Source organism: Sapajus apella, unplaced genomic scaffold (assembly GCF_009761245.1).
Source record: "Sapajus apella isolate SASKATOON/1434 unplaced genomic scaffold, GSC_monkey_1.0 scaffold66, whole genome shotgun sequence".
NCBI classification, from domain to species: Eukaryota; Metazoa; Chordata; class Mammalia; order Primates; family Cebidae; genus Sapajus; species Sapajus apella.
The window spans coordinates 1,525,110-1,548,499 of NW_022437006.1; the positions used below are offsets into that span (position 1 = coordinate 1,525,110).

Consider the following 23,390-nt stretch of genomic DNA (forward strand, 5'->3'; position numbering starts at 1 on the left):
GGAAGAGTCTTGGGGGCTTTATTTCTTCACCTGAAGAATGAGGCCACTAACAGAAGCTGCCTAGATGTGTTTGTTTTTGACCTGAAGTGTTTTCCAAAAGTTTGACACTCATTGCTCTTGTGGCAAGCATTTTTTCCCTTCTCTAGTCTGACAGAACCCCTACTGTTTCTCATGGTCTTACACCTGCCCACTTAAGTGCTTACCTGAGCTCTGAGGCATTTTAATTTATTACCACTAAATTGCTTCCACTTCTTGTCCTTTAAGAGAAGAAAGAAGAGTAGGGGAGGAGGAAGGGAGAAAGAGGGAAAGAAAGAAGAGGAAAGAAGCTATAAGAAATGACGGTAAATATTTGGCAAAATTTCCAGACTTATTTCGAATAATAACCATTGGTTTTATTTATGCTACATCTGAAGGTTTTCCAATCAGTGATGTGGAAAACAGAGTTAAGAGTCAAGTCACACCAGTTCCCTAGGAACTGATACTGTGAGGGACAGTATGAATTCTACCTAAATAGAAAAAAAAAGGGACTCACAATAGGTGTGTGTGTGGCGGGGTGGGGGGCTGTGTCTAGCGGGGTATAGAATTAAAGAAGACAGCCATTACTTTTTTGGTAATTTAAAATTCTAAGCTTATTATATAAATATTTTAGAATTTGAAATATTTGGAAAAGTAATCTGATAATTGCAATACATATTTTAACTAAGTTACACTTCTTACTCCAAGTAAATAAAGGACATTGTGGGAAAAAAATGAGATATTTTAGCAGGTTTTCTCCACTAAGAAGAAAGAAAACGAGAGAGGGAAAAAAAAGAAAGAAGAAAACATGCTGAAGTTTCATTATACTCTCCAAGAAAACAAAGGAATTCTTTTTTCTTTGAAAAGGAATGTTTATGGAGAAATGTGCCTATACCTTAGTTACCTACATTTTGATGTTAAATAAATCAACTAATGGAAATTCAGTGCTAGCAGTGTGCTGATAAACATTTAACACCCTGCTTTCTGGGGCTAGTGTAGGGGTGGATGTCTGACTTGCAGTGGTTTTTCTTTGTTTTGTTTGTTTTCAGAGATGGGTGTTTGTTGCCCAGGGTGGACCTCAGGGTTCATTCAAGCAATCCTCCTGCGTCAGCCTCCCAAGTTGTTGGGACTAGTGGCACACACCACAGTGCCTGGCTTGTGTCTGCCAATTTCTTAATAAAATACTCCCACCATGGCTAGTTCTACCAACATGATGTCACTGAATACGGAATTATGCTGAAACGCCAAGAATCGCTCTCGCTTGCTGGCTCCAGCACATTGTGGAGAGTACAATTGATTTTTCCTCTCCTAACTTCGATTTTGCCACTCATCAACCTAGTGTGGTATTACTTGAGAAAAAAAATGGAAACTTGTGTGGGTACATGGTTATTCCTATTGCAAAATTTGCATCACCTTTCAGTGAGTGACTTCAATTGTGAAAAGTATATTAATTTCAAAGGGACCCAAAGAAACCACCAAAGCCTGTGGTAAATGCTGTCGCAGGCACAAGTTCATCCTAAAGACAAGTGATCTGATACATCCTCAAGATGGTGTACCTGACAGTGCTAGTCTTTTTTGAAGGATAAGTTATGCATTTTCTCTTAGATGAGTGATCTCACCCTGGAAGTTTCAGGTGGGCAGAACTGAAGTCACTGCCACAAGTTCATTAGTTAAGCAAACATTTTATCTACAGAGCAGATTTACTCAGCACCATTGCCATATGCAGACCAGAAATAATCTCAGTATCAAGTCTAGTAAGGAGAAAACCACTGGTGTAGGCACAAGTTTTTCTCCAAAATAGAAAGAATTTAATCTAAATCAAACACAATACGCAAAATACTACTCAATTCAGCTCACTGTCAGCTCTGAATACATTTGGGGAGAAAATAACACAAATGAATTTGTGGCAATTAAGATATTTGCTAGCATTCATGATTTTTATAAGATTAACTCCTACTAGAGTCAGTTAACATCTGTCTTAAAATTTTTTACGAGTGAGCTGGAGACATAAATGGACAACTACTCAGCAGACACCTCTCTACATCCTGGAAATCAATGCTATGTGATTACAGGTTCCACAGAAGTCTTTTTTTTACATTCTGACTCATATCCTGAATATTCTCCTGGTGGCCTTTCTATTCATCATGACATCTACACTGAAGTCATCTACAAGGCCATCTTCTATCTTGGAAAGAGGTCCCATTTCATATGCTTCATCTTTGTATCTTCTTTGATTATAAGAAATGCAGTGCAGAGTTCTACATGTACAGAACACTGAAATGCGGATACAATGCCCATAATGATAATTGAATATGCCTGTAAACTGGCAATATATGACTCTGTGATGCCTTGAGACTATGAAGGGCAGGGGTTTTAGCCACAAAAGCACAGTCTGTGGACATCTGACAAATACTAATGTATCTTGCATACTGACTAAGACCTTGGGTCTTGAAGACAAGCTTCCCGCATTTGAATTTCGACTCTGTCTACTACTAGCCATATCACTTTAGGGAAAAATCACTCAACCTCTCTGAGCCTCTTTCCTCATCTGTAAAATGAGGAAAACCTACCTTGTAGGGGCTGCTGCTGAGAATAAACTGAGAAAATCCTCAGAAAGCATTTAGAGCAGTTTCTAGAACATAACAATAATAAATGTTAGCTATTATTGTTATAAATGAGATACACAGATAAAATTGGAATGGACATTTTAGTAAGCATGTGTATTATGGTACTCACTTCCCAGATTTTGGCTCTATTCTGCTTTGGGAGGCTGAAGTTCGAATGAGTAGTTTGGACTGTTTTTCAAACCCTGTTTAAAATGGTGCTATTCTGACTGGAGGGTATTCAGCTACTATATGTTCTGAAAAATGTGCCAGCCAAGGCGTTGCAACACCCAACCAATACATCTTGTACTCATCAATCATTAGGGGAGACTGCAGGAAGAGATTTGTAACTAACACGGTTGCCTTTAGATTTTCATCTTCACAATACACCTTTCCTGTTGATACTATCATTCTTCTTCCCATAAAAATTATCATATCTCTGTCCTCCAGACTAGCTAATTTTGCTTACGGAAGAAAAAAATTAACCCCTGTTTCTGAAAGAACTAAAAACAGAATTACCACTCAATCCATCAGTTCCATTACTGGGTGTATATACAAAGGAAAATAAATTGTTCTACCAAAAAGACACATGTGGCTGGGCGCGGTGGCTTATGCCTGTAATCCCAGCGCTTTGGGAAGCTGAGGTGGGAGGATCATGAAGTCAGGAGTTTGAGACCAGCCTGGCCAATATGGTGAAACCCCATCTCTACTAAAAATACAAACATTAGGCTGGGTGCGGTGGCTCATGCATGTAATCCCAGAACTTTGGGAGGTCAAGGTAGGCAGATCACGAGCTCAGGAGATCGAGACCAACCTGGCTAACACGGTAAAACCCTGCCTCTACTAAAAATACAAAAATTAGCTGTGTGTGGTGGCATACACCTGTAGTTCCAGCTACTTGGGAGGCTGAAGCAGGAGAACTGCTTGAACCCAGAAGGCAGAGGTTGTAGTGAGCCAAGATCGTGCCACTGCACTGAAGCCTAAGCAATGGAGCAAGACTCCATCTCAAAAAAAAAAAAAGGCATATGCACTCACATGTTCATCACAGCACTGTTCACAATAACAAAGACATGGCTAAGTGCCCATCAGCGGTGGACTGGGTAAGGAAAATGTGGTACACATGCACCATGGAGTACTACACAGACATGAAAAAGAACGAAATAATGTCCTTTGCAGAAATATGGATGTAGCTGGAGGCCATTATTCTAAGCAAATTAATATAGAAACAGAAAACAAAATATCGCATGTTCTCACTTAAAAATGGGAGCTAGACACAAAGATGGAAACAATAAACACTGGGGATTTCAAAAGCAGAGAGAGAGAGAGCAGGGGAAAGGGCTGAACATCCACTTATTGGGTACTAAGTTCACTACTTGAGTGAAGGGAATATTAGAAGCCCAAACTTCGGCATCATGCAATGTACCCATGTGACAAACCTGTATGTGTTCTTCCTGGATCTAAAATTTTTTAAAAAAATTAACTTCTTAATGCGATCCTCAATATCCCTACAATCTGGCTTCAGCCTATGTTTCCAATTTCTGTTTCATTATTTTTATATAACAAACTCCATATTCTTATCAGACTTGATTATTCACCTAAGTCATCATTCATTTTCATTTGTTCACTCATTTATTTATTCATTTTATTCAAATACTTTACTTACTATATGCTGAAAACTTTGCTAAGTTAGGCATTAAAGATATTTTTAAAATACATAGGCTTAGCTTTTATGGAACTCATAATCTATTAATAGTAGAAGAGATATGTAAACAACTATCATAAAACAGCAATGTGACAAGATCAGCAACAGCTGGGACTTGCCTATGAATTCCCATTTGAACCCTCAGGAACAAGCACTAGCTTTTGCTGGGGAAGTTGGAAAATGTTTCATAGATAACATGAACTTTATCTCTGGTGTTAAATGATGAGGAGATTAAGTATTCAATAGGCAGATAATAGAAAATGTTTACCAGGCAAATAAAATTAAATAAAGTCTTGATATAAAAGTACTATGACATCTAAGGAAAAGCAAGTACTTTGGTGGGTATGAAGTATATTTGTGGGAAAAAAGGTGGTAATGAAGGTTGAGGATAGATTGAAAAAGGTTGTGTATGCTGTCATTGACCAAGGTGTCTCCCATTTTTGTTTTGCTCACCCAGCAAGTTCTTCCACTTTTCTTATAGTAACACATTTTGCTGTCCTTGCTATCAAAGCAGGTATCTGATCCAGGCTTGGCCAATCCAGGCCAACAGTGGCTCAAAATATGTGCACTTTTCCGAAGCAAGGCCAGGACAAAAACTTCCCCTGTGATTGGCAAGATCATTTGAAGAAAGATGTGCACTTTTTGTGTGTGTGTGGGAAAGCAAGGGGCTGCCTATAATTATCTGCTCCGTAGAGAAGGCTTGTTTGCATTTGCAGAAAATGAGCCCACTTTAATTGCAGGAGGCACAAAAAAAAAAAAAAAAAGAAAAAAGAAAAAAATGAGCCCACTATGAAAAAAGAGGAAGAAGACATGAGATACAAACAGAAAAAGAGTAAGTCCCAGGAATGTTGAATTCTGTCCCAAAACGGGGATATGGCCATGGTTCCTGGTATACTTCCTTCACTTCCTCAAGTGACCCACAGTATCTCAGCCACATGGGCCAATGAACTCCTACTTGTTTCAGAAAGTTTAAGCTCGGTTTCTCCCATTTTCAATGGAAAGAGTCCTGATATATCTTCCATACTGATACATCTGCCATATTAAGAACTCTGTGGTTTTTTCTTTTTTTTTTTTTTTTGAGACAGTCTTGCTCCGTTGCCTGGCTGGAGTGCAGTGGCGCGATCTCTGCTCACTGCAACCTCTGCCTCCTGGGTTGAAGCAATTCTCCTACCTCAGCCTCCCAAATAGCTGGGACTACAGGTGTGTGCCACCACGCCTGACCAATTTTTTGTATTTTAGTAGAGATGGGGTTTTACCATGTTAGCCAGGATGATCTCAATCTCTTGAACTTGTGATCTACCCGCCTTGGCCTCCCAAAGTGTTGGGACTATAGGCACACACCACTGCACCCAGCTAATTTTTGTATTTTTAGTAGAGATGGGGTTTCACCATGGTGGCCAGGATGGTCTCAGTCTCTTGACCTCATGATCCACTCACCTCGGCCTCCCAAAGTGCTGGGATTACACGTGCGAGCCACCACGCCCAGCCAAGAACTGTTTTATGTGGTAAGGCAATGGGAGCCAGAGAGGAATTTTAAGAAGTGAAATGTTTTTAAGCAGGTGAGTGACGGATCAAAAGTGTGCTGGAAAAGCAGATTTAATGGACAGTACAGAAGATGGATTCAAGGAAGGCCATTTAGGCAGTTCTTATGCCTTTCAAGAATGTGGTTCTTTATCTTTAGGGAATTTCTGACTACCGAAATAGTCCAGCTCACTTGACCCCTCTTCTCTAATGCCTTTCTGATCTCATCAGATGGCATGAACGGTCCTTCATTCTGCATTCCCGCAGCGCTTCACTTGCACCTTTGACATCCTAGTTCTCAAACTTCAGTGTCTGTCAGAATCACCCAGAGGCTTGATAAAATCAGATTGCTGGGCCCTACTTCGAGAGTTTCTGATTCAGGAGGTCTGGGGTGGGACCTGAGAATTCTAACAACTTCTAGGTGATGCTGGACCTATGGCCAGCTTTGAGAACTGCTGTTCTAACACATTTCACTGTAGCTGTCTTCTAGTTCACTTGCTTATTCATGTCCCCTGCTCCACTGAACATTCCTTATGGATATTCTTGTTTTGTATTTTTTGAGATAGGGTCTTGCTCAGTCACTCAGGCTGGAGTGCAGTGGCACAATCATGGCTCACTGCAGCCTCAGTCTCCTGGGTTCAAGGGATTCTCTGTCCCAGCCTTCCGAGTAGATGGGACTACATGTATACCCCACCAAGCCCAGCTAGTTTTTCCATTTTTGTTTGGAAACAGAGTCTTGCTATGTTGCCCAGGCTGGTCTCAAACTCCTGACCTCAAGTGATCCTTCTGCCTTAGCCTCCCAAAGTGCTGGGATTACAAGTGTGAGCCACCACACCCAGCCAAGGGTTTTCTTATTCATCTTTGTATAGCCTTCAGTAGCTAACATAATGCTTTACACAAAATTGGTATTTGATACGTATTACTGTGTGATTAACTATGGAGATAAAATAAACATCTTACCATAATAAATTCTCTCAGCATCCAAATAGAATCTCTCAAAAATTAAACTGTGTAGGCTGGGCACAGTGGCTCATAACTATAATCCCAGCACTTTGAGAGGCTGAGGCAGGTGGATCACAAGATCAGGAGATGAGACCATCCTGGCTAACACAGTGAAACTCCCTCTCTTTACTAAGAGTACAAAAAATTAGCTGGGCGTGGTGGCACATGCCTATAGTCCCAGCTACTCGGGAGGCTGACGCAGGAGAATTGCTTGAACCCAGGAGGCAGAGGTTGCAGTGAGATGAGATCACACCACTGCACTCCAGCCTGGGCGACTGTGCAAGACTCCCTCTCAAAAATAAAAAAATTTAAAAATAAATAAATAAGGGCCAGGAGTGGTGGCTCATGCCTGTAATCCCAGCACTTTGGGAGGCCAAAGTGGGTGGATCACGAGGTCAGGAGTTCAAGACCAGCCTGGCCAACATAGTGAAACCCCATCTCTAGTAAAAAAAGAAAACATACAACAGAAAAAAATTAGCTGGGCTTGGTGGCAGGTGCCTGTAATCCCAGCTACTTGCGAGGATGAGGAAAGGAGAATTGCTTGAATCGGGGAGGCGGAGGTTGCAGTGAGCTGAGATCGTGCCACTGCACTCCAGCGTAGCAACAGTGCAAGACTCTGTTTCAAAAATTAATAAAATAATAAACAAACAAACTGTGTAACTAGAGAAACAACCCAAGATAGAATATAGCCTGATTTCCTTGGGGCTACCTAATTTTTGATTACACCTTCTATCAGGGCAGGGTAGAGAGGTAGCATTACCTTAGGCATCCAGTGACGTTGTAGAATATGTCAAAATCGAGCAAACCATTGGCTTTTGGGTAGTCTCCTTCAGGCCACCCAGAAAAGGGGATGATGATATTCTCCGTTAGCGTAAGCAATGCTTCTGTTATCATGAGATTCTTGAGTTTGTCATTAGATGACAAATTCCACAGCAAACCTAGAAAAGCACAGAGTTACCATGAAAACAGTGGAGGGTGGGACCAAAATAACTGCTGATAATTTCAGTTATGGCCATCAACTCCAGGGCTATCACCAGTCCCAAAAAAATTTGGGGAGGGGGATTTGGGGACAACCCCTTTCTCAACTGGAAGAACCCTGTTAGAACTCATTAGATAGTGATGGAGGCTGACCCGAATGAACAATAAAAAAATGGCTCAGGGTACAAACTGTGCACGTTTAAATTAATCAGGTATATAAATGAAAGCCAGACATAAGCATTCATTGCTGTTTCTCTTAAAGGGCCCTACCACAAAGCTGACCCGACTGGGATAATGAAGTCTGGGATCACCAATGGGGAGGATTGAAATGGTCCTATTGTAACTAAAACTTAACATTTTTAAAGAGTCATATTTTTTCTCCCTCAGATACACATGTGAAAACATCTCCCCTGCCTCCTTTCCTACTAGCTGTAACTTTCACGTGATGTGCCTCCCAGTAAGAGCAGGGAGGGCCTGCAGAAAGCCTTTCTCCACACCTGTCAACAGGAAGCTGATCAACATCACCAATTAATGTTACTGACTGCTACCCAATGACAGAATCATGTCCTCCAGCAATTTACTCTGGTTAACTCATGTATTCTTACTTTAATAGTCTGGCAGTGAAGGACAGACAAGACCATCTTACCTATCTGCCAACTTGTATGGCTTAAGTACTGCTCGAAGATTAGTACCCTATTTACTGATTATATTTTCTTTATCCTCTTGAATCTCCCATATTAAAGAGAAAGACCACGTAGGCCAATCCAGAGGAAACTGAGATAAGAGCATATTGTACTTTCCAAGGCATATACTGTGACATAAAGACTGAGGCTGGGTACTGAGAGAGAATAAAAGTGGCATATACATTTAGGATTTATTTTTCTTTGAAATTTGGAGCTCAAATCCTTCTGATTCAGTGGAAGGAAGATTGTACACCAATTGCTTGATATTCGAGGGACTCCCAGCAGATGTAATGTTACATTGCCATTTTGCGTTTTTTTTTGGAAACTGAGTCTCGCTCTATTGCCCAGGCTGGAGTGCACCGTGGTGATCTCAGCTCACTGCAACCTCCACCTCCCGGGTTCAAGCAATTCTCCTGCCTCAGCCTCCCAAAAAGCTGGGATTACAGGCATCTGCCAGCACGCCCAACTAATTTTTTTATTTCTAGTAGAGACGGGTTTCAACATGTTGGCCAGGTTGGTCTCAAACTCCTGATCTCAAAAGATCTGCCCACCTTGGCCTCCCAAAGTGCTGGGATTACGGGCGTGAGCCACTGCCTGGTCCATCTCATCATCTTTCATACCGCAATAGGTTACCCTACCTCACTAATGCCCAGGAAAAGGAGAAGAAGAGGGGCAGAAAGAGAAGGGATGACTTTTTCCTTTCTACCTTATCCTCTTCACACCCAGTCAACAATTCCTACTTATTTTTTTTTCTCCTGAGAAGGAGTCTTGCTCTGTCAGCCACGCTGGAGTGCAGTGGTGTGGTCTCAGATCACTGCAGCCTCCGCTTCTCAGGTTCAAGCAATTCTCCTGCCTCAGCCTCCTGAGTAGCTGGGATTATAGGCGCATCACCAGGCCTGGCTAATTTTTGTATTCTTACTAGAGATGGGGTTTCACCGGTTTGCCAGGCTGGTCTCAAACTCTTCACCTGGTGATCCACCCGCCTCGGCCTCCCAAAGTGCTTGGATTACAGGTGTGAGCCACTGCGCCCAGCCCAGCAATTCCTACTTCTTAAATTGACTGTGTGGTCTGTGCAAAGGGAAGAGGAAGCATGGGTACTCAGGGCACGCTCCTTTATGAACACAGCAAATGTGGCGGCCTTGGCTGAACTATGGGGCGATCATTACCTCTGAAATACCAGCCTGTATACTTAAAGCTTGGTAATTACTCAGCATACTTATATTTGGTCCAACCAATTAGAACACATTAGGCTTCATACAGTCTTTTGGGCTTAAACAGTTTGCTTCTGCGGTGCACAGGTAGCCGCTTTTTGAAACAGTAACCAGATTTCCACTGGAGCCTACACATAGCTTCCGTTAGATACAGTGACACCAGGTCTGGTGTCTTGTAAGAACTCGATTTCTGGCTTATGAGGAGGTCTTCCCCTGATCAAACTAGCATTTGGGGTTAGTCAGGAGGAGTGTCCCTCATTATGTTTTGTAACATAATGACTTCATTCCTCCCACTTCTCCTCAAGAGGCCCTGGAAGAGGGACAGATAAAATAAAACTCAGAAGGTGGCTGAAGACAATTTAAAGGCAAGTCTGAGGTTGGATTTTGGTTACTAAGCTACAGAAGCAAGTTAGAAAGGAGAGAGAAATGAAGGGGAAAAAAAAAAGATTCTTTAGTTCTAAATAAGCAAACAAATTAATAGTCTCTGCCTGCCAGAAGCTTAAGAACGTGCGGCATAATGACATTTCCTCCTTTTAAAAAGGACCACACAGGGCACTCAAAGCAAAAGTACATCTTACAATAAAAACCGGAGAGGATTAATTGGAACAAAGGGAGTGGAATTTTCCTGCAACAGTCAATATCCTTTAGAGCTTGGCATGCTCCATTATTTCTACAAAAGTCTATGATTTTGGAAGTTTCAGTATAATTTTAGAATTTCTAATATAGGATTTTGCACAGAAATGTCATGCCTGTCAAATTTCTGGGTGGCATGAAAGCTGCGAAAGAACTAAGATGTTTGATAGAGATTCAGGATTACATATGCTTATACACACACACCCTCACAAAAAAATCAGTGAGTTACCAACTACTAACTGGGAAAATATGTGCAATATGAGATAAAGGGTTAATATTCTTAATATACAGACTTCTTATAAATCACCAAAACATGAAACATCAGTAGAAAAATTGGGAAAGTACATAACACAGAACCAAGAGATATTATTAGGAACTAATGTACACAGGAATCCATGGTCTCTAGTAACTAAAGAAATGCAAACTTAAACAGCTAGATATCATTTTCTATGACTAGAGGAAGCAAAACCGGAACCAATGAGTGGAAATTCTAAGGAGATTTTGGCTCAATGAAAGTGTAAACTTCTAAGAGGGCTTTGAAGAAAACAGAAGGACCTATTTGAAAGATCCAGCTCTGGCACTGGAGGGAATAAAAATTAGCTTATCCCTTATCAGAAAGTAGACAAGGGCTTTTACCCTGAAATTAAAATGTTAGACTAGATGAGCAGTTTCCAAATGACAAGACAGACTCACAGTCTTGGGCCATGCCCCAAATTTGCTGAGCCATAATCTCAGGATGGAGTTCAGGAACTTTTATTTTATTTTATTTTTTGAGATGGAGTCTTGCTCTGTCGCCAGGCTGGAGTGCAGTGGCATGATCTCGGCTCACCGCAGCCTCCACCCCCTGGGTTCAGGTGATTCTCCTGCCTCAGCCTCCCAAGTAGCTGGGACTACAGGGGGTGGAGGCTGCGGTGCCACCATGCCCAGCTAATTTTTGTATTTTTAGTAGAGACCGGGTTTCACATGTTGGCCAGGATGGTCTCGATCTCTTGAACTCATGATCCGCCTGCCTCGGCCTCCCAAAGTACTGGGATTACAGGTGTGAGCCACTGCGACCGGCCAGGAACTTATATTTTAAAAAAATGATTCCACTTTTGGGCATGAGGAAACCAATGGACTGGATGATTCTGAATAGATGTCCTTTCAATGATCAGATTCTGGATTATCTAATATAATATTTATGATTTGGGTTTTCATGTGTCTCATCTTTAACAACTTATTCATAATGTCTTAATGTCTACTAGTATAGTTCTTTGTTGCAGATGGTCTGTCTGCCTGTAATTTTCTACCATGAGGCTCTCATTCTAGCCAAAAACAAAGGGACTTGGACTCTGTTAAGGGATAATTTGAATAATTATCAATTAATTATAAGACACAATGATAACTCCATTATCCAGAAATTTATTCTCAACTGTGATGTTTGCAAAAAACAGCTAACCAGAAAAGGGATCTTAGCTATTACAACTTATGTTTAATAATAATGACCTTGGCTAGGCACAGTGGCTTACACCTGTAATCCCAGCACTTTGGGAGACTGAGGCAGGTGGATCATGAGGTTAGGAGTTCGGGACCAGCCTGGCCAATATGGTGAAACGCCATCTCTACTAAAAAAATAAAAAATAAATTAGCTGAGCATGGTGGCGGGTGCCTGTAGTACCAGCTACTCAGAAGGCTGCTGCAGGAGAATTGCTTGAACACGGGAGGTGGAGGTTGCAGTGAGCCAAGACTGTACCACTGCACTCTGGGCTGGGTGAGAGTGTCTCAAAATAATAATAATAACCTCTAGAACAGAAAATACAGAAATTTAACAAATCTGCATTAACACTTAGGCAGCAAAACTTACAAATTTTATGATTAAATAAATCCCTATCTTCAGTGAAAAAGAATGAGAGGGAAAAGATGATGACAGTGACCACTCAGACAAGGACAAGAAAGAAAACTGGTTCTTTTTAGCTGTGTTTTTCAAAGCGGTCAGAGAGTGGGAGGAATTTTTTTTTTTTTTTTTTTTTACAATTTCCCTTGCATAGATATACTCCTCCTTTCACCTAAATTTTGCAGATATTACCTGGAATATCAGATTATTGAAAAGGGCATGTATTCCAAGTTGTATATAAACCCAGGGTATCTTGTTACACATTATGAATGTAGAATAAAATAACATACAAATACCTAAAGAAAGTGCATAATACATATTTTATAACAAAACATTTTGAGTATTTTATTAAAATACAGCAATCCAATTAAGTACTTTTATAAAATATGCAAAGATTAATATGCAGTTTCAACACATTTCACTGACAATCACCCCGACTCTTTCATATGTAATGAAAGAGGGATAAGGACCCCTGCTGTACTCTTACCATGACTTGTCTGTTTTAATCCGAGGTATATCCTGCTCACCCCAGCAAGTGCTCACTACTCAGTGACCTTGAAGATGAACTTCTGAGACTAAGAGGTGCTGTTCTCATTTCAGTTAAGGGAATACTACCACACTCACTGGGCAAGGGAGAAAGAACAATCTCACAGGGGAAACGGGAGTGGGGGCGTCTTTGATCCTGAAGTTCTTTCATTGGAAGAGAAGATCCCAGGCTAGTACTGGAAATGGCAGAAAAGTCAGTGAGTTTAGATTCCTTCCCAGTGATGCTAAACTTCTTATTCATGTGTAGAGACAGATGGTTCATTTTGTATATTTTGGCTAGAAAAATCAAGGTCTTATCTTAAAACACACCTGACTCTCTTATTGGTGTGTATTCTAGGAATTTCCAGGCCAGAAGACTCTTTCTCACATTTGGTCAGATAGCCACAGTTGTTCAGAAACTAACATGAGCCCCACAGTTCATTCTGCAATTAAATATACAGGCATAGCAGAAGTGGCAAACTCATATTAAAGAATACAAAGGTAGCTCAGAGAAGCCCATCTCTTCAAAACTCTGCTGAAAGTTGGGAGGGAACTGAGAATAAAGTAGATTGCAATTGAAATGCTTCAGATAAGTTGAGCCAACTATTGAAGGATGAGTGGGTTCCCCAGGCAGTCTAAGTGTGCAAAAGAATTCTACTTCAAGACAGCAGCAGAGACAGACACCAAGACAGAAGACAGACCTGGAGCAGACCAGTGGGTTCTCTAGGGTTTCCGAACTTGGGTTTGAAGAAGATGAGAGGAGACCCTGCTGCCAATGATCATCAGACTCACATCATAACATCTTTGTGTGGGATACTACAGAGTATGGGCTTCATCTCATGGGCAGCAGGGTGCACAGTGGGACAGTATTTTTATTAGAAAGACATCACTAGAAGCAGAATGGAGGACAGGCTGGCAAATGTGCAATACTGAATCCCAGTGGCTAGGTAAGAGGCTACTACTGTGGGAGTCAAGCAAGAGATGAAGACAGCTTGAACCAAGGCAGAGATAAGAAGAGAGAGGAAGGGTCAAAGAGGAATGAGACTCTGATCAGAGTCTCAAAGACAGGACCCTTCTTAAAAACTATACAAATGAGTCATCATATGCCCCAAAAGAAGTAGGTGGGATGACAGCAAAACGCTCAGATACTACTAGGTTCAAACCTGGGCTTTGTTCTTTACTAGTTATCCAACCTTGGGCGATTTACTTAACCCCTCTGAGTCTCACACTGATCATATGCAGATCACCAGCTGTGCTCCCACCTCTTATAGAATTGTCAGGAGAAACAGGGATAAAAAATACAAAGCTCTAGCTTAGTGACCAACACATAATGGGGGGAAGCTCAAAGAAAAAAAAAAAAGGTCTAAGAAATAGACCACTAAGATTCACATATACACTTACTTTCTTTGTGCTTCTAAACAAAGATATAAACATGTCTATATGAGGTTAACAATTTATTTCTGAGGCCCAGAAAGCCCTTATTTAGCTCTTCTATTAGTAGAGCCAAAGGGAGTACTTTAGGAGGATTTGTATCAAATGTTCAAATGTCTGTTTGGTTCAATTAGCATGTACTGAACACCCTCCAGTGGGGATGTTTGGCTTATACTAGAAATCCTGGGTGTTGCACAATCAACTTCCATTCATCAACTCTACAGATGATCTAATGATGCCTGAATGGTTTCTATGGCATCAACATCACAGAATTTCTCTGACGTTAGTCTCCTATTGCCTATGCAGAAGAGGAAACGTATTCAATGGCTTGTTCCCTCCACACACACACACACACACACACACACACACTTACTTCCCAAGCTATCATGCATCCTAATTCCAAAACACTCTATTTTCCAAGTTTCCTCTAAATGGCGGCAGCTATGGCAGCAGCTAGCTTCTTTCTGCCTCTTTTCCTTGCTAGTGATGCTCATTTTTCTAGGAATAACTTTCATTCTCCTTCAAAATACCAATTGAAAGCCCATTCCTCTTTTAAGGTCCATGATGAAACATAACCCCTCAGGAAGTACTTCATGACTATAAAACTAGTAGATGGAAAAACAAAATCCAGGCCGGGTGCGGTGCCTCACGCCTGTAATCCCAGCACTTTGGGAGGCCGAGGCGAGTGGATCATGAGGTCAAGAGATCAAGACCATCCTGGCCAACATGGTGAAACCCTGTCTCTAATAAAAATGCAACAAATTAGCCAGACATGGTGGCACATGCCTGTAATCCCAGCTTCTTGAGAGGCTGAGACAGGAGAATCGCTTGAACCCAGGAGGCGGAGGTTGCGGTGAGCCGAGAATGCGCCATTGCACTCCAGCATGGGCAACAAGAGCGAAACTCCATCTCAAAAATAAATAAATAAATAAATAATAATTTTTAAAAAACCCAAAATCCAAATGCGGGTGTAGTGGTGTGTGTCTGTAGTCACTGCTCCTCAGGAGGCTGAGGCAGGAGGATCTCATGAGCCCTAAAGACCAGCCTCGGCAGCACAGTGAGATCCTCATCCTTTAAAAACAAACAAACAACAACAACAACAAAACAAAAAACAAAATCCACACCCTCTGTAGGCTGTGATTCTCAGTGCCTGACCTCTGAAAGCTGCTCTGTAAATATTGGTTGACTAAATGGAATTTACTTTAACACAAATCACGGATGCGAAAAGAAATCCCTCATGGGACGTGATAGAATACTGGCAAGAGGTAGCATGGTACCTCACATAGTTTTATAAAACTAAAATACTATCAGAATTTAAAATATAACATTTAGCAACATGTATACAGCTAGAGGTCATTATCCTAAGCAAATTAATGCAAAGACAAAAAATCAAATACCACATAGTCTCACTTACAAATAGGAGCTACACATTGGGTACACATGGACATAAAGATGAAAACAATAGATACTGGGGTCTAATAAAAGAGGGAGGAAAGGATGGGGCAAGGGTTGAAAACCTATCTACAGGGTACTCTGCTGAGTACCTGGGTGACGAGACCATTTGTATCCCAAACCTTGGCATCACGCAATATACCCATGTGAATACTTGCACATATAACCCCAAATCCAAAATAAATATTTTAAAATGTGATATTTTAAGATATAAAGTAGAGATAACATAGTAACAAAATCTGTTTAGAAAAAGTACACCTATTATAAAACTAAATGACGGTAGAAGAGCAAAATATATTCAATTTAAAACAATATTTATGGAGTACTTCCTTTAAAAGTATTTACCTCAACATTGTAAACTATTATACCTAGCAAAACAAAACAAAACAAAAAAACGAAAACAAAAACAAAAAAACCCAAAAAACCCCTGCTACGATATATATCCTTTGAGCACTGGTTTCCTCATCTGTAAAACTGAGATATAAAACCTGATAATACCTAGAAATCCATGGTTTTTGTGATAATTAAATTAGAAAATGTCCATATATCACTGAGACATTGAAGGTGTTTAATAAAAATTTACTGATGATTGCACTCAGTAATAGCTCCCGCAATCTTTTTAAATTTTTTTGAGATAAGGTCTCACTCTGTTGCCCAGGCTGGAGTGCAGTGGTGCAATCACGGCTCAGTGCACCAGCCTCATGGAGTCAAACAATCCTCCCACCTCAGCCTCCCGAGTAGCTGAGACTACAGGCACACACCACTACCATGCCTGGCTAATTCTTTATTTTTTGTAGAGACAGGGTCCTACTATGTTGCCCAGGCTGGTCTCAAACTCCTGGGCTCAAGGAATTCTCCTACCTTGGTCTCCCAAAGTATGGGATTACAGGCATGAGCTACTGCACCCAGCCCCTCCTGTACTCTTTGTACTGTTGCAGGGAGCACAAGCGGAGAGCTGATGGTGACGGCAGGGAGAGTGGTTTATTCTGGGACATCAATGAATCATTTTCTCCTTTCTCATATGACTATTCATTTAAATGAAACTAGCTCCCTCTCTTCATGCTTAGAGGATATATTACTAACATTGCTGCTTTAATTCTATCTGTTATTCCATCTCTCCAATTCATTGCATAAAAAGGAGATATTTATTTGCTCAAATCAGTGTTTGAACAAAAATGTGAAGTAGAGAATTAAAAATGAACACAACCAGTTACTTTTTTCTTTTCTTCTTTCTTTAGGATTACAGTGCGCTAAGGACGTGGTACTGAGAGCAGTCCAGGTGATGGAAAGATGGGAAAAAATAGTTGCTAATATTTGATTAAATTGATCTTCCACACTGGAAAGCTATGTGACACTCCATTTCATTTCTTTTTCTACAGATTCAGCAAGCTGGTTGTTGGGTAAATAATAAAAACAACTGGGTATGGTTCTTGTCAGTTTCATTTGAAGGTTTGGGCCTCCTGGATAACAGTGAAACCCTACATGTTCTTAAACTACAAAGCGGGCTGTTAGTGAATTTAAGCAGAATTTTCATTGCAGTAAGTCTTGTCAAGAAGTTGTTTCAAAGACATTTAGTCAAAGGTGCATAGAGTTTCTAATTAAGAATATTAAGCAAAAGCCACAGAGTATTTTCCCCTTCAGAAAAAAACAATTCAGGTTGGGTGCAGTGGCTCATGTGTGTAATCCCAGCATTTTGGGAGGCTGAGGCGGTCAGATCATGAGGTCAGGAGTTGGAGACCAGCCTGGCCAACATGGTGAAATGCTGTCTCTACTGAAAATTCAAAAATTAGCCGGGTGTGGTGGTACATGCCTATAATCCTAGCTACTCAGGAGGCTGAGGCAGGAGAATTGCTTGAACCCAGGAGGTGGAGGTTGCAGTGATCCGAGATTGCACCACTGCAATTCAGCCTGGGTGACAGGGCAAGACTCCGTCTCAAAAAAACACCAAAAAAACCAGGAATTCAAATATGGCTCAAATCTAGAGTCTAAGCCAGCAGGTAACAATGTTCCTTTAAAGCCACCTCTAGCATAACAATGAGCCCATCAGTCATTTGCTCTAGGAAACTTAAGAAAAAGAGATAACACGAGGCATCTGGCTGGGGTGCAAATGTGTCACATTCTTCAATGCTCAGTAAGCACTACCTGTTATTTGCTTTTTAGTCTCCAAGTCTCTGGTTTGCTTCAGCACCTGGAGCAGCCGAGGTACCCCATTTAGTTCAGCCACCTCCAATTTGTTGTCATTGTCTTCAAATACTAAGTTTCTCAAGGCACCACATGCAGCTCGCTGAACATCTTCATTCTGAACTTTCAGGAGCTGCAGAAGCTTGGGGATGCCACGAAGCTGGTTAACCTAAGGAAAAAGTAGATGTATATTTCTAATATTAATTTTGATGTGACATCAAGATCAATGTAACAGATTGAACAGATGAAGTTTTAGAAGTTAAACCATCAATTTGTAACAGTGAACAGATGAAGTTCACTGATGCTGATTATAACCTTTCTTCATCAATAACTATGTGTAGCACAACTGAGACCCTTGTTGTAGAACATACGCCAGCTATAAGGCAGTATCTGTTATCAAGGAACTTATAGTAAATTTGGGAAGTTAAGACTGAAACCTATGACATAAGTGAAGGGGAGGATAGACTGATAAAGGGTACATAGGTATTAGTTAAACAGAGTTAAGTGAAAGAAGTTTGGAGCATAACAAAAATGAAGAGAATTGGGAATCTAGGCAGTAAGGGAAGTTTTATGAAAGAATTCAAAATTATGTAAGTTTTTTCCTAAGATAAAACTTTATAGTTCATATAAAATGAATAGTATCCCCTTCATCAATAGAAGTAAAAATGCATTTACCATGTCAACCTCAGTAGTAATGCAAACGAATCCTAAATTCTTACAATCAATTGCATTATTTTTAAAGACTTATAAAACTTATGCAAGCACTTTAAGCAGATAAGATAACTTTACACTTTAACGTGTGTTATTTTAAAAATACTCCTTCTATTCAAATACATAAGAAAGCGCATGCTATTAGAGAAAAGGCACAACCAGGAATGGGAAACAAATTGATGGTTTAAATTCTAAAACTTCTGGGTAAGTAAGAAGGGGCCAAATAATCCTAATTTTAGCAAGGAGATTTTTTGTTTTAGTCTGAAAATATTATCTAAAGAAATCAGGCCGACTGTAATCCTAGCACTTTGGGAGGCCGAGGCGGGTGTATCATCTGAGGTCAGGAGTTCGAGACCAGCCTGGTCAACATGGCAAAACCCTGTCTCTATTAGAAATACAAAAATTAGCCGGGTGTGGTGGCACACGCCTATAATCTCAGCTATTCGGGAGGCTGAGGAAGGAGAATCGCTTGAACCCGGGAGGCGGAGGTTGCAGTGAGTTGAGATTGCGCCACTGCATTCCAGCCTGCAGGACCTGAGACTCCATTTCATTCATATATATATATATGTATATATGTATATATATGTGTATATATGTGTATATATATATGTATATATGTATATATATTAGAAGGTAGACACAGGGTTGGTGAAATAAAATATTAGGCTATAGACTGAAGGCTTTCCTTCTCATAGGCTTCCATTCACATCTGATTTTGAAACTTTTAAGTTGGCAAGAGCTGTTGGTAAAGATCTCATTTTCACTATCTTAATGCAAAATTTTGGAGGGAATAAGTTTTTATGAATGGGCATGAGCTTCCCTTTTGAATGGAGTTTGTCACTTAGGAAGGACACCCTAACTGCTAGCAGTTTATGCTCCAGGGAGAGCTGCACACCTGGCCTGGGGCATATTTGCAAATTTTCTATGTATCAGGCTCTAGCCTCCCTTTCGCAGACAGATCAATGGTATTTAGGACAGTGCCCTCCAATATTATGTATTCCCTTGACAGGACTGGAGAAAAGACTAGAAAGGCAGAAATAAGTATCAGAATTATAAAATAATCAAAATAATAGAATGATAATAATCACAATCATCATAATAAAGCCAAAATTACAACTCCTCTCCCTCCTACTTCCAACATTAAGAAGTGTCAGTATAGGCTGGGTGCAGTGGCTCATGCCTGTAATCCCGGCACTTTGGGAGGCTTAGGTGGGCGGATTATGAGGTCAAGAGATCGAGACCATCCTGGCTAACATGGTGAAACCCCGTCTCTACTAAAAATACACACACACACACACACACACACACACACAATTAGCTGAGCATGGTGGTGCGTGCCTATAGTCCCAGCTACTCGGGAGGCTGAGGCAGGAGAATTGCTTGAACCCGGGAGGTAGAGGTTGCAGTGAGCCAAGATTGCACCACTGCACTCCAGCCTGGGGGAGAGGGTGAGACTCTATCTTAACAAAAAATAAAAAAAGTGTCAGTATAGTGTTACGGGTTTTATATACATTATCTAATTAATAGGTTGCAAGAAACTTAAAAAGAAAGTACTCTTGATTCCTTTAAGGCTTCACTGGCCGTAATAAGGAATAATACTTCCACTTGCTAGCTCCCTTCTGAGGAGACATCTGTAGAACAAAAGACAGGTGGGAGAGTGGCTACAGCAATTCTGCTGGACTGTATCTAAAGCCATTTAAATATATGATAAAGATTTCTTAGCTGTCAAGTAAATCTAGTCCAACAGATTATCTATTTGATCATTTCATCTATTCCCATTACAGGCTGAGTATCCCTATCTGAAAATCTGAAATCTGAAATACTTCAAAATCTAAAACTTTTTGAAAGCTCACATAATGCTCCAAGGGAGTAACTCAAAATACTTCTGGCCCCAAGCATTTTGGATAAGCGATACTTAACCTGTATTACGCTTCCTTAAATGCAAAAACAAAAACAACAAAAAACACCATTCAATTTATGTTAAAACAATCTGTAATTCATGTTTCCCTAATTCCCTAGTTTTAATTTCACGGTTAGGTATTAAGATAAATTCATACTTTTTTTTTTTTTTTTTTTTTTTTGAGACGGAGTCTCACTCTGTTGCTCAGGCTGGAGTGCAGTGGCACAATCTTGGTCCATTGCAACTTCTGCCCCCTGGGCTCAAGCAATTCTCCTGCCTCACTCAGCCTCCCTGTAGCTGGGATTACAGGTGTGCACTACCACACCCAGCTAAGTTTTGCATTTTTAGTGGAGACAGGGTTTTGCCAAGTTGGCTAGGCTGGTCTTGAATTCCTGACCTCAAGTGACTTGCCTACCTTGGCCTCCCAAAGGGCTGGGATTACAGGCATAAGCCACCACACCCAGCAGCCGGCTTCCTCCTTTTAATAAGCTAAATTGCAGAATGAAAGGCTTTGACTGGCAAAATAGCACTGTGGGATACATACCCATGTCTTCTGAGTGAGATCTGTTATTCTGTTACCATGCCACATTGCCTGCCTTTAAGTTTTTTGAGAAAATATAAGTTTATAACATAAATTCATACTTTTATAAGCTTCCTAAATGCCAGATAGACCAAATCTTCCCAGTAACAGTATACATTACAGATGCAAAAAGAAAATCCTATTGTCCTGAGGTACTTTGGCAGCTTTAGAAATATTTTATTAACTTAATTCATAAGCTGCTTTCTTCAAAATATGATAGGAAGTGGCTTACTAGCCATATTGCAATTCAAGCTGCAATGACAGAATTAGTACAAGTGGCATTATGGAAGCCTGCCCAGCTCAGACCTGCTCCCTTACCCTGTCGCCTTTATCACCTGGGCTTTCAGCACTTGCTCTAGCTTGGAAAGAGAAAACGACAGACGCACCAGTGCTCAGATAAAGGCTGAAATCCAGCTACAGCTCTATTTACTGTATAACCTGACTCCCTAGTGTCTGGCACTTATCCCAACTTTAAAAATAGACTTTAGTTACTTTCATCCATTTTATCATGCAAATGGATATAAATCCTGCTGAATGCAAGAAATTAATGACCTTCTCCTCACATTGAACTAGAAGATGGTAGGTGATGAAACCTATCCGCATTAGGACCAATGTCAAATATGCTGCTCTTGTCCCTTACCATTCAGGGAACAAGCTGGGACCAGAAAGGTTGGTTGAGTTTCCCATTATACTGAAACCTCGGGGTATTTTTCCCTCTTTTGGGAAAAGGAAAAAAGAAACAGACTACCGTGAATGTTTCAGAACTTCAAAAAAGTACTCGTTTGAGCTAGTTTCTAAATACATGAAAGGCCAGAGTCACATATGAGAATTTTAACGCTCTCTGTGGCTTTATTCTGATTTTCTTCCCTGCCAATTATAAAATAAGTAAATGATGAGGACTTCGGTTGCAAATAAGCACCAGGAACACATGGCCTCTGCTGAGGCGAAGGCTTTCTCTGGCCCTGGAGCCTCAGCTCTCACTTCTTCCTGTCTGGAAGGTTCTGCCCACTCTGCCTTTCCTCCGGCAAAGCCCTAATCATCCTGTGGGATCCAGCTCAAATGTCACCTCCCCTATGAAATGTCACTCCCTTTCTCTGCTTTCCCTCCTATTAGAATCAATCACTCCCTGTAAACTGGCATAACCTTTCCGGAAGGCAAGCAGCAATATGTGTCAAAACTTTTAAAACATTCACTTCTAGCAGCCTTTATTGGGAAACAATGTGAAATGTAGACACATACTAACAGGCAAAAATAGTGACTACATCATTTCTAATAGTAGAAAATAAGAAATCATAAACATCCAGCAATGAGAAAGACTGGTTGATGGTTGTCACAAACCCATATGTTGAGGTATCCATGGGAGAGGCAGAGCTGACACTTTATTAGCCATACAGTTCCCTCATTAGTCATATGGGAATTATTGTGTAAGATGAGCAATTACCAAAATAAAGGGATGGAGGAAGATTTACCAAGCAAATGGAGAACATAAAAAACCAGGGGTTGCATTCCTAGTCTCTGATAAAATAGACTTTAAACCAAGAAAGATCAAAAGAGACAAAGCAGGGCATTACATAATGGTAAAAGGATCAATGCAACAAGAAGAGCTAACAATCCTAAATATTATATACACACCCAATACAGGAGCAACGGGGTGCATAAAGCAAGTTCTTAACGACCTACAAAGAGACTTAGACTCCCACACCATAATAGTGGGAAACTTTTACATGCCACTGTCAATGTTAGACAGATCAATGAGACAGAAAATTAATGAGGATATCCAGGACTTGAACTCAGATCTGGACCAAGCAAACCTAATAGACATTTACAAAACTTTCCACCCCAAATCCACAGAATATACATTCTTTTCAGCACCACATCACACCTACTCTAAAACTGACCACATAATTGGAAGTAAATCACTCCTCAGCAAATGCAAAAGAATGGAAATCTTTCTCTCAGACCACAGTGCAATCAAATTAGAACTCAGAGTTCAGAAACTAACTCAGAACCCCACAGCTTCCTGGAAACTGAACGACTGGCTCTTGAATGTTGATTGGATAAACAATGAAATGAAGAGAGAAATAAAGATGTTCTTTGAAACCAACAAGAAAGAAGACATAACATACCAGAATCTCGGGCCACATTTAAAGCAGTGTCTAGAGGGAAATTTATAGCAATAAATGCCCACATGAGAAGCAAGGAAAGATCTAAAATCAACACCCTATCATCAAAATGGAAAGAGCTAGAGGAGCAAGATCAAAAAATCTCAAAGGCTAGCAGAAGACAAGAAATAACTAAGATCAGAGAAGAACTGAAGGAGATAGAGACAGAAAAAACTCTTCAAAAAACCAATAAATCCAAGAGCTAGTTTTTTGAAAAGATCAACAAA

The 23,390-nt window shown here is 40.5% G+C and overlaps 1 protein-coding gene across 2 annotated transcripts in view; it reads right to left on the reverse strand.

Annotated features, from left to right (window-relative positions):
* PKP2 (plakophilin 2) overlaps positions 1-23,390 on the reverse strand; it is a 115,840-nt gene that overhangs the window by 43,495 nt on the left and 48,955 nt on the right. For both annotated transcript variants that reach the window (XM_032248303.1, XM_032248304.1), the window contains exons 5-6: positions 17,772-17,979; positions 7,604-7,781 (exon numbers count right to left, since the gene is read on the reverse strand). In XM_032248303.1, the coding sequence (XP_032104194.1) occupies positions 7,604-7,781; positions 17,772-17,979 (386 nt within the window). The remainder of the gene's footprint in view (positions 1-7,603; positions 7,782-17,771; positions 17,980-23,390) is intronic.